Raw genomic sequence first — 12,700 nt, 5'->3', positions numbered from 1 at the left:
ACGACCTACATTTTTTCACTTGTCCAATTCAATCGCAGGCTGGCAAATAATTTTGCCTTGATGTGTTGTTGTTATTATCAGAAATGCTTTATTATTACATTATTGTAAATTGCAATTAGGGTGTACATGACCGGATTGATTCGGGTTTTTCAAATATTAAATCAAATTAATAAAATTTGGATTTTTTTGATTTTTCAACTTCGGGTTGGTTTGGGTATTTCAAATACCAAATCAAACCATTGTGTCAAAATTTTAAATTTATAAATCAAACCAAACAAATAAACCTCGGATTTTTTTTTTCTGATTTTTGGATTTTTTCGGTTAAGTTTGCATACAAACATATAATTAACTTGTGCTCCAAATATTTCTTTAGTCCGACCAAAATACAATTATCTAAGGTGTTTCTTAAGAAAATAACACAAAATATGAGATGAGTACTGATGACACGAAAATATTCAATAAAAAATATTAATGAAATCATCATATAAAATAAATATTGCAAAGTCATAATGAAAATTATCATAATTTAAAAGTACTAAATCATGCTAAAATAAGTTTAATAAGCATTAGTTACATTACTAAATATTTAAGGAAATTAAAATTAGATTATATATTTAATTGTCTAAACCAATGTATTTTAATTGTCTAAACCAATGATGAATTGTTTTGTGAGTAAGAGTTCGTTTTGATCGATATGCAAAAGTTGAAGGTGAATATAGTGTTTAAAGATAGAATATTTGGAGTATAATTTTAGTGATGTAACATGAGGGTGACGTGGAACTGAGGTTTCATAATTAGATCGTTCAAAACAAAGGAGGTTTCAAGTATCTTGGTCTATTATCCAAGATAATGGGGAGATCGAGTTCTATGATTCTGTTGTACAAGAACAAATGTGACATTCAGACTTGAAATAACTATAGAGGTATCAAGTTGTTAAGACACACTATAAAGATTCGAGAGAAGGTGGTAAATATTAGAGTGAGGAAAGTTGTGACTATCTCAGAAAATCAATTTAGATTTATGTCAGGACGCTTGATTCTAAAAGTCATTCATCTCGTAAGAAAACTGGTGGAGAAGTATAGGGAGAGAAAGAAGGACTTACACATCATCTTCATCGACTTCGAAAAAACTTACGACAAAGTTACTATGGAGGTTTCTTGGAGGCTAGAAATGTATATGTTGCATACACTAGATCGATAAGGGACATGTATGATGAATCCAACACTCGAGTACAAATAGTAAGAGGAAACTGAGAGCATTTTCCAATGTTGATAAGGTGTGCCAGGGTTCAACCCTTAGCCTATTTTCGTGTAATTTGTTTACAGTATTATTTTGTCCTGGTCCTATTATGTTCCTATTTGTTATTTTGACACTATCTGTTGTCTATTGTACTTTCATTATGCCTTTTTCTAGATTATTTTTGCATTGAGCCGGGGGTCTATCGAAAATTATCTTTCTACCTCACCTCTAAGGTAAAAGTAAAATTACATACATTCTACCCTTTCAAACCCCACCATATAAAACTACACTAGATATATTATTATTGTTGTTATATATAATGTGATCCCAAAACACAGACTTCTAAATACCTATATAGTTGAATTGCTAAAATAATTTGCTCCTATATAGTTAAAAGTACATCCCCATTTCATAAATTCATGTACCTAACTTACTGGCAAATACATTTAAAGGAGACTTCACAACAACATTGGTGAACTTGTATTGTACTCCGATATATCTTTCGTCTCATGTTAATTGTCATTTTCTCATTACATGCCTTTTATGAGCCTTTTTAAAAATCTTACAAACTTGTTTGTATTTTTTTTTAAAATAATTATAAAAGTAAAATATATTTTTTAAATTAATTCTCTCTTAATTTTATAAATTAATAAATAATTTAGAAGAACTATTTTTTTAAATAACATAAATAACTAGTACATATGGAACATGGTATACCTTTTTTATTTCCAACTTGGTGTACTTAAGGAAAATTTTTATGGTGGTTGAGGGATAAGTATGAGGTGGCATACGAGAATTCTGTGAGGCTCCTTTCATAATTTGACAAATGGATTCTTGGGTCCCATTTTCAGAAAAAATGGGCCAAAGTTCTTTCTCTATCTTACTTTTTAACTTTTTCCTAATATTCAACTTTTTTTACTTTTGTTTTTTTTACCATTATTTCAAATTTTGCTATTTTTCTTATCTTCAAATAATTTAAAAGTATGAAATTTAGCCAAACTCATCATACGCCTAACATTTAGTATTATTTTCCTATACTATATTAATTATCTAAATTACTAAAAATAATTATTAAAATTATTTATCAATTAACAAAAAGTAAACTATAATTTTTTTTAAATTCATTACCCTAACCATTAATTCTTTTTGAAAGTATAAATAAAATTTGTAAAATTGCAAAAATAAAATAAATATAAAGGTAAATTAATAAATTATCATTTTTATTAATAATTTCTTAAAGAATATATTAAAAAGTAAAATAACTAGTACAATTTTTATTAATAATTTCTTAAAGAATGTATTAAAAAGTAAAATAACTAATACGAAAAATAAAAGGAGTATAAAATTATTGTTTTTTCTTCTCAATAATTTCATATTTTTTTAATTTCGTAAACATTAAATGTATCAAATATTCTCTAACAAGAAAATATAACATAAAGACCATTAGTAATCTTGATGAATACTTACATAAGTTTTGTTACTATTTTCATGTAACCCAAAATCGAAAATCATCCATAAACTCCTACATACATACATACATACTCTCTCAATTATATGATAATATATTTATTCTTGAAATTCAAGCTATGTGAAATTTAATTATTTTTAAAATTATTATTTTATTATTATTTTAACATGATAAGATCAATTGCAACTTATAGTGTTTGATCTCCAAAAAAAATAAAATAATAAAATATTGATCTCCAAAAAAAATAATCTTGGATTGCTCTTAATATAGTGAGGCATATATTGAGGTCTATAAATTGATAATTTAACCTTGCTGAAAATCAATTAATTACTTTCTTATAAATTTATCAAAAAAAATGTCATCATCTGGTTCATTCAAGTTGCAACCTCCAATTAATGGTAAATTCATCACAATTCTTAGCATCGATGGAGGTGGCATTAGAGGATTAATTCCTGCAACTATTCTTGAATATCTTGAATCTCAACTCCAGGTGATTGCGTAAACTTCTCTATCCTCATTCAAATTTTAACTTGTTATATCATATTACGTATCACTTATTATGACCTATTCAACTGAACTCAATATTTCATTCTCTACGTTAATTTCTATAGGAATTAGACGGAGAGGATGCTAGGCTCGCAGATTACTTTGATATAATCGCAGGAACAAGCACGGGTGGCCTTGTTACCGCTATGCTAACAGCTCCAAACAAAGACAATCGTCCTCTATTTGCTGCTAAGGATATAAAGCCCTTCTATCTTGAACATGGTCCTAAGATATTTCCACAAAATAATATGTAAATTTTCTAATTAATTTCTTTTTTCTTCTTGTAAAAATAATTAATCACTATTAATAATTATTGTTTTTTTTCATTTTATATAGGATACTGATTGGATCAATAATAAAGGGATGGAGATTTCTAACAGGACCAAAGTATGATGGGAAGTATCTTCGCGAAGTCATAAAGGAGAAATTAGGGGAGACTAAATTGCATGAGACTTTGACTAATGTTGTTATTCCAACTTTTGATATCAAGAATATACAACCTACAATTTTCTCCACTTTTGAGGTCTCTTTTTCCACTATATTTTTCCTTAATTTTTAATCAGAGGTGTCAAATTAGTTTGATCCGTTTAATCTATTTAACAGGCGAAAAAATATTCACGAATGGATGCTAAGCTTTTCGATATATGCATCGGCACATCTGCTGCTCCAACATATCTTCCAGCACATAATTTTCAGACCCAAAACGAAGATGGCAAATTTCAGGAGTTCAATCTTATTGATGGTGCTATCGCAGCTAACAATCCGGTACTATATATAATTTAACCTATTTTATGTCACATTAAAATAACTAAACTTTACCAATTGAGTACTATGTTTTGTATTATATTAAACATTATTTATTATAACAATAAAGTTACTAAATCTTACACACTATAATGAAAACATCTATTTATCGAGATGACTTTACTGTTATAGTAAGTAAAGTTTGTGATATTAACTCGAAATTTATATGATGTGATTGGCTTTTGCAGACCTTTATTGCTATAAATGAAGTGACCAAACAAATATTCGAACAAACCCCATATTTCAAAAATTTCGACGAAATGAAGCCCGCTAATTATGGGAAATTTTTGGTTATCTCCATTGGGACTGGATCAGCAAAATTGGTACATAAATATGATGCTAAAATTGCATCAAATTGGGGTATTTTTGGATGGCTAAGTGATGGAGGCTCAAATCCAATTATTGATGCATTTGCTGATGCTAGTAATGATATGGTTGATTATCATATTTCTGTTGTTTTTCAATGTGTTTGTTCTCAAAAACAATATCTTCGTATTCAGGTACTATTTATTACACTCCTAAATATTCTTTCAATTTAAATAAAAATGACTTACTTTCATTTTTAGTTTGTTTTAAAAAGAATGGTCCTTTCATTTTTTTTGCAACACTTTAATTTCAGTTTTCTTCGTGACATATTTAAGACCACAAGATCAAAGAGCTTTTTGGTACATTTGATATACCTTTAATTTAGTACCACAAGATTGAAACGTTTCTTTATTTTTTTAAACTCCATGTCAAGTCCAACTAAATCATTCTTTTTGAAACGGAGGGAGTATCAAATGTGCTTGATCAGAAACAATAAAGACCAAAATTAAAATTTGTTAATATTTGAGGGATTAAAAGTGCTAATTTCCTAATTGAAATTGTTACTAAATACATTTTAAGTTGTTGAAAAAAGAATCATTTTAAACGAAGCCTTGTTATTTTAATTAGTCGAGTATTCATCAAATAAGAAATTCAAGGAGAGATAAATGATACTCTAGTTTAGAAATATTCTCTTATGATAATGTATAATATTTGAGAGTAAAACGTTTTAAAAAAAAGCTAAATTCATAATCAGAATTTAATTTTGAGACGTATGAAGTATTTATCACTTTATTGAAGTTCTAGATGTTACTAAATTATGTTGCTCAACAATATTAATTAGGATGACACATTAAGTGGAGAAGACTTCTCTGTTGACATATCAACCAAAGAGAACATGGACAAATTGGTTGAAATTGGGACAAATTTATTGAAGAAACCAGTTTCAAGGGTAAATTTGAAGACATGTCTATTTGAACCATTAGGCACAACTGGTGGCACAAATGAAGAAGCTTTGAAAGAGTAATATTATTCAACTCTCTTGTGAATATTATTAATCAATATATTTTTTTTATTCATTATTGAATTGAACTTATTGTTTTTGTCAGGTTTGCAAAGTTGCTTTCCGAAGAAAAAAAATTCAGGAATCCCAAAGTACCTACTACAAATAAATTGTAGAGGCGAAATTGTGATTTGGTATAAATGAACCCTATATTTTATGATTTTGAAATCGTATTTGTAATTCAATTTCTGTATTCTAGCTTTTGATTGTTGGACCGATGTAATAATATTCTTTTTTTTGGTTGAAAAGAGAAATATTATATATATTAGTTATGCATCCATACAAGCCAGGTGGCCAAAAGTAGTACTGCAACCTACAACTATATCTATATTAGTAGTAGTACATTTATCCGACATAGAACTTGTTAATTAGATCATTTACAACAAAAGGAATCCCCTTCTTATCTTCTTCTATCTTCTTCAAAACGAAATCCGGGGGCTTAGTCCATTCCACAAAAGTTTGCTCCTTAGTGAGTTTTGCGCCTTCCTTTGCTAGTAGGTCGGCCACCTGGTTTAATTCCCTTAAGTTATGGCTGATCCGCGGGCTCCCCAACTGCTGGAGTAATTCCCTGCATTCAGTTATAATGTTAGAATAAGAGTCATGACCATTTTTAATTGAATGTGTGTTGATGTAACATCTCGCACCTAGAAACGACTATAAAGAGTTTAAAATATGAGAATATTGATTTTTGGAAAGAATAAAGAAATCTGGAAATTTTGTCTAAGTTAAGAAAGTGAGTTTTGGCCATTTTCAAACGGTCATAACTCCTAGATAAGGATGAGTTAGGAGCAGAACTTGATATGGTTGGAAATCCCTTGGAGATATCTTTCCAACGCCGCCAAGTTTGCGCAATTTCAACATCATATGAGGGAGATATGCCTTTCGGAAGTTGGGTTGTCGGATTGAAGAAAGTCCCAATCCGGATTTAGGGAAGGGCAAAGTAGTCTTTTCTCTAATTATTTTCCTAATTCGTTTTTAGGGATTTATCGGGGTAAAAAAAAACATGACTCAGTCAGTTTGGAGAATTGAGAAATTCGCTTAGGGGTTGGAGAAGAGAGAAAAGAAGAAAGAAAGGGAGAAAAGGCAAGAATTCGCCAAGATCATCCGAGCTTGCGAGTGAAATTTGTCGGGGGTGATCCCTATTAAGGTATGTGAGATCTTTTCGTGTCGGGTTAGTTCACCCACACACCAACTTGTTTCAATCCATTGGTTTTGAGTTGCTTACACCCTGAAGAAGTGAGGTTCTTGAAGAACAAATTGTAGAATTCTTGTTGGTTGAGTTGTTGATGCTTGGGGGTGAGTTAATTCATGTTTCCGGGTTGTTTTTCGAGTTAGATTGGTTGTATATTGAGGGTATAATTGATCCTAAGTGTTTGGGGAAAGAACTATGGAAGTTAGGGGAGTTTAGAGATGAAAAACGAAAGAGAAAAGTCGGAAGTCGCTGGGAAAAAAGGGTTGGGCGTTGCGCCTGCCAGTGCGTCACAAAAATTTCTCTGAAGTTTGGCCTCTGGCGCGTCGCGCCAGCTAGAGCGCTAGTCAAACTTCTCTGAAGTTTGATGGCTAGCGCCCCGCGCCTCTTAGAGCGCCAGGGACGCCAGTTCTCCCCATTCGTTCCCTACCTTTTCGTACTTGTTTCTAAGCGATGTACCTATATTTCTAAGTTGATTCCAACACTCTAAGGTACATGAGATCATGAACCTTGAATCCATAATTCAATTCAAGGAAAGTTCAGATCAAAAGTTAAAGAAGTTAAGAGTCAAGTCTAGAAGTTAAGAAGTAAGTCAAAGCAAAGTTTCTTAAAAGTTTTCAAGAGTCTTTATTAAACGTTTAAACTTCGTTTTAAAGGCTCAAGTTTCAAGTAAAGTAAAGAGTAAAGAGTTGAGTTTATTTCTCAAAAAGTTATTAAGGAACTAAGTATTCCCAAAGAAGTTTATAAATGTTTTCACATTTGAGCAAGAAAGGAACTATGATTTCCAAAAGAGCCTTTGGACTAGTTTTCAGAAAAGAGAACATCGATTCCAAGAGAGCTTTTAAGCTAAGTTTTTGAGTAATTATCTCAAACTAAAGAAAGAGGTGTTTAAAACACATATGAGCTAAGTATATTTGGGAGTAGTAATTGAGCTACCGAATTGGGGACGCGAGTTCATATTAACTCAAATCTTCATAAGAACCATGTGGCCAACATGGGATTTAACGGGTTATACTTTTTAGATGATCACGTAAGATAAGCTAGTGGATCCACTAAGCTAAGTAAGGTCCTATATCAAGGCAAGGTATAGGATGATCCTTGGGGAACTTGAGGTAAAACGTTGTATTACCATTAGGGCTCATAGTAGTGGTTGTCGGTTAAAGAATCTCCCACTAAAGTTATATTACTTTTATATTTAAGTAAAGTTGAGTTTGTTATTGCTTTATCTTTAACGAACTAAGTTGTTTACACTGTTTTACAAGCTGTATATATATTGCATGTGTCTTATTGCTTTATATTGAGTTCAATTATTCATGAGTTAAACAGAGCCAAGGTAAGTGTTCGATTGTACTCATTTCAAGCTTAAGTTGAGGTTTAGCATTCCAACTCGCATACTCGTACATTCAATGTACTGATGCCAATTGGCCTGCATCTTATTATGATGCAGACACAGGTAACCATGATCAGCATCCAGCGCACTGTTGATCTAGTTGAGCACTCCAGAGTTAGTGGTGAGCCTCTTTGCACTCCGGAGGACTCTTTTATTCATTTTCCTAGTTTTCTTTATTAGGATGTTGTGGGGTCTGTCCCAACATCCATCTCAGTATTATAGAGGCTTCATAGGCAGTTAGACAGTTAGTATTGAGTCACTCATCTATGTATTTGCAGATACTTTGTTTTGAGATATAAGTTGCCATTTTGGCTAAGATATTATCATTTGAACTATTGCATTGAGTTTATTCTATTGAGTTAAGTATTCCGCTGAGTTAAGTAAGCCAGGCCAAGGGTCCGCATGGGGCCAGCGATGATCTCCGAGTGCCGGCCACGTCCAGGGTGTAAGCTTGGGGCGTGACAGTTGATATGTATTTTATTTGCTAATTTGGCTCCCAATAGTAAAGCCATGATCTCCGAGTGTAGTGCGCCATTGACATTTATCTTAGCTACGAAGCCTGCTGCCCAATTACCCAAATTGTCCCTTAAAACTCCCCCCGCTCATCCACTTTTTGTTACATAATCAAATGAGCCATCGATGTTGAGTTTTAGTCCTATCTCGGGAGGTATCCATTTCCTTTCAATTTCATTGTTTTCCTCTTTCTTTCCTATATTATCACATCCCAAGTAATAATATTCCAATGCTTTATCCATTGGCATTTTCGTTGGGATATCAATATTCTTCTTATTGTGGTTGTTGTGATTTCTAGTTAGCCAAATATTCCACATGTAGAAAGGATACATGAACTCCCATGTAATGTTATTTCTAGAATAAAAGACCCCTATGTTCTTGATAGATTGGAGCCAAATTTGCTCCCTCATATCTAAAATATCTTTGATAGGTTTTAGGAGTCCTATTTTCTCCCAGAATTGCATGGCTTTGGTGCATTCTAGGAGTATGTGTTTATCAGTTTCCATTAAGCCACATATAGTGCATAGTGGGCTAATGTTGATACATATGGAATGTAGATATTTGCTTGTTGGTAATCTTCCATAATTGCAAGTCCAAAGAAAAAACCTTATTTTGTTTGGGCATGTTAGTTTCCATATCTAGGCGAAGTACTTTTGGTGAACCTCTTTTCTGTTGTATTTCTTTTTAATATGGTGATATGCAGAAGAGGTACTAAAATGTCCTTTTGGGTCTAAGGACCATGTAGCCTTATCCAAAGGATTTGGTATTTTAGGAATGTCGATTAATTTTATCTTATCTATGATATTGGATGGTATTTGATAATGAATCTCTTTTATTTTCCATTGTCCTTCCTTCAGAATGCTACTAACCATTCTATTTTCTTCTTTGTGTGGTAGGGGTCCACTTATCAGTGTTCTGAGTGCTGGAGTGTTTGGTATCCAGGGATCTATCCAAAAACTAGTTAATTTGCCATTCCCTAGTATCCAAGGGATGTTTTCTTTGCATTCATTCCATCCTAGCTTAACATTCCTCCATATTTGGCTGCTATGTTTTTTGTGTTCAGTGCCATTTCTAATCCCCGTTTATCCAGTGTAAATGTCTAGCATAGTTTGGGCCCAAAGTGTAGTTGGTTCCTTAAAGATTCTCCACGCTATTTTAGCATGAAGTGCCACATTTTTTATTGCACATTTCTGTAGTCCTAGTCCTCCTATATTTTTCCCCATTGTAATTTGGTCCCACTGGACAAGGTGTAATTACTTTTTTTGTATTTGTGGTTCCCCAAATGAAGTTTCTTTGGATTTGATCCACCCTTTTGGAGATGCTACTAGATAGTTTAAGGATCTGCATTACATAAGTTGGGATGTTGTTTAGGGAGGATTTAGCTAGGGTGGTTCATCCAGCTATATTTAACCACTTTGTTTTTCAGCCTACAAGCTTTGTTTGCATATTATCTATAATAAATTAAAAGTCTTGTTTTGTAGGTCTCTTATGGAAGATGGGAAACCCTAGGTATTTCCCAAAGCTTTTACTTTTAGGGATACCCATAGTATCGGTTATTCCTTGCATAGTGTACGTTTTGCAGTTCCTAGAGAACAAGATTTTTGATTTCTTTAAATTAATGCTTTGTCCACTATATTTGCAGAATTTGGACAATGCATCTTTAATGGAGTGACAGGTGTGTTGGTCCGCTTTCCCAGTAAGGACAAGGTCATCCGCAAAAAATAGATGGGACAGAGTCGGTCCTTTTCCTGCGATCCGTACTGGTTTCCATTCCTTTTGACCTACTTTCCTATCTATCATCCTTGAAAGTACTTCCATACATAGTATAAAGATGTACGGTGACATCAGGTCCCCCTGTCTAATTGCTCTTGACGGTTCAAAGTCTTCTGTTCTAGAACCGTTAACTAAAATTGATGTTCTGCTAGATGTGACACAAGACATAATGATATTGATAAGACGTTCGGGGAACTTAAAATAATGCAGAGTATATTTAATAAAAGACCATTCTAGCTTATCGAACCCCTTCTCTAGGTCTATTTGCATTATCATATTACCTTGTTTCCCCTTTATTTTCCCAAAATGGTTTATGATTTCCTGGACTATAATAACATTATCACTTGCGTGCCTATTCTTTAGGAAGCTAGATTGGCAAGGGCCTATGATTTGGTTTAGAATTGGTTTGATTCTATTTACTATGATTTTAGTTACTATCTTATAAGTAGTATTACATAGGCTTATAGGTCGGAAGTTTTTTAGACTTGTAGCATTGTTAGATTTCGGTATCAAGCATACATTTGTGGTATTTATTTCTGGATCAATGTGTTCTTCTTCCCACACTTTAGTACAAAATTTTGCTACTGAGGGTCTTACTATATCCCAATATTTTTGGTAAAAGAAAGTGTGGATCCCATCCGGTCCAGGGGCCTTGTACGGTTTGAAGGAATAAACAGACTCTCTAATCTCTCTCTCAGTTGGACTCTCGCTCATGTAGCTAAGATCAGTCTGTATTGTATCCCTAATGTTTGTAATGTAATTCATATTAGAAGAGTTATGTCCTGTTGAAAACAGTTTCCCAAAATAGGAGGTCGTGTAATCTACAATGTTTTGTTGGTCGTATAGCCATGTACCATCTTCCTTTTGTAGTGCCAGAATTTTATTTCTTCTTCTACGATTTAGGGTTGTTGTATGAAAAAATGTCGAGTTTGCATCTCCCTCGTTTAACCAGTTAATCCTTGACCGTAGTTTCCAGTATTCCTCCTCTCTTTTTAATAGGTAATTGTATTCCTTTATTAGATCTTGTTCTAAGTTTACTAAGAAGGTACTGCCAGGATAGTTCGGTGAAGTTTGTATTCCTTGTAGGCGTTTTAGAAGTCTTTTCTTTTTATAGAAAGTGTCTCTAAACGTAATCCTCTTCCATTTTGTGGCTTCAGTTTCAAAACAAGTTATATCCTTTAACAAATTTTCTCTTAAGCCAAGCTAGGTTCACTATATAATTGCTTCGATATAACGGTGAGGATGCTAGGCTCGCAGATTACTTCGATATAATTGCAGGAACAAGCACGGGTGGCCTTGTTACAGCTATGCTAACAGCTCCAAACAAAGACAATCGTCCTCTATTTGCTGCTAAGGATATAAAGCCCTTTTATCTTGAGCATGGTACTAAGATATTTCCACAAAATAATATGTAAATTTTTTAATTGAATTTTTTTTTCTTGTAAAAATAATTAATCACTATTGATATTATTGTTTTTTCATTTTATATAGGATACTAATTGGATCAATAATAAAGGGATGGAAATTTCTAACAGGACCAAAGTATAATGAAAAGTATCTTCATCAAGTCATAAAGGAGAAATTAGGGGAGACTAAATTGCATGAGACTTTGACTAATGTTGTTATTCCAACTTTTGATATCAAGAATATACAACCTACAATTTTCTCTACTTTTGAGGTCCCTTTCTCCACTATTTTTTCTTATTTTTTAATCAGAGGCTTCAAATTGATTTGACTTGTTTAATCTGTTTAACAGGCAAAAAAACATTCAATAATGAATGTTAAGCTTTTCGATATATGCATCGGCACATCTGTTGCTCCAACATATCTTCCAGCACATAATTTTCAGACCCAAAACGAAGATGGCAAATTTCATGAGTTCAATCTTATTGATGGTGCTATCGCAGCTAACAATCCGGTATTAAATAATTTAACCTATTGTATGTCACATTAAAATAATTGAACTTTACCAATTGAGTACTATATTTTGTATTATATTAAAGTAACTTAACGTTATTTATTATAACAATAAAGTTACTAAATCTTACACACTATAATGACAACATTTATTTATTGAGATGACTTTATTGTGAAATTAACTCAAAATTTATATGATGTGGTTGGCTTTTGCAGACCTTTATTGCTACAAGTGAAGTGACCAAACAAATATGCGAACAAAACCCATATTTCAAAAATTTCGACGAAATGACGCCCACTAATTATGGGAAATTTTTGGTTATCTCCATTGGGACTGGATCAGCAAAATTGGAACATAAATATGATGCTAAAATTGCATCAAATTGGGGTATTTTTGGATGGCTAACTGGTGGAGGCTCAAATCCAATTATTGATGCATTTGCTGATGCGAGTGATGATATGGTTGATTATCATATTTCTGTTGTTTTTCAATCT

At 32.6% G+C, this 12,700-nt stretch overlaps 2 protein-coding genes across 2 annotated transcripts; both read left to right on the top strand.

Annotated features, from left to right (window-relative positions):
- The first annotated feature begins 3,021 nt into the window (after positions 1-3,021).
- Positions 3,022-5,629, top strand: LOC102605882 (patatin-like protein 2). Its single transcript, XM_006354846.2, has 7 exons — positions 3,022-3,197; positions 3,319-3,503; positions 3,590-3,776; positions 3,857-4,018; positions 4,246-4,557; positions 5,205-5,383; positions 5,470-5,629. The coding sequence occupies exons 1-7, from the start codon at positions 3,063-3,065 to the stop codon at positions 5,537-5,539; spliced, it is 1,230 nt and encodes a 409-aa protein (XP_006354908.1). The 5' UTR covers positions 3,022-3,062; the 3' UTR covers positions 5,540-5,629.
- A 5,904-nt stretch (positions 5,630-11,533) lies between these two features.
- LOC102595021 (patatin-like protein 2) lies at positions 11,534-12,257 on the top strand. Its single transcript, XM_006354894.2, has 3 exons — positions 11,534-11,699; positions 11,780-11,966; positions 12,045-12,257. Exons 1-3 carry the CDS (start codon positions 11,596-11,598, stop codon positions 12,240-12,242), a joined length of 489 nt encoding a protein of 162 aa, XP_006354956.2. The 5' UTR covers positions 11,534-11,595; the 3' UTR covers positions 12,243-12,257.
- Positions 12,258-12,700: the final 443 nt, after the last annotated feature.

The sequence above is a fragment of the Solanum tuberosum genome, unplaced genomic scaffold (genome assembly GCF_000226075.1).
Source record: "Solanum tuberosum cultivar DM 1-3 516 R44 unplaced genomic scaffold, SolTub_3.0 scf00184, whole genome shotgun sequence".
Taxonomy (NCBI): Eukaryota; Viridiplantae; Streptophyta; class Magnoliopsida; order Solanales; family Solanaceae; genus Solanum; species Solanum tuberosum.
Note: the sequence above shows the minus strand (reverse complement) of the source record. Positions and strands in the feature narration are given on the sequence as shown.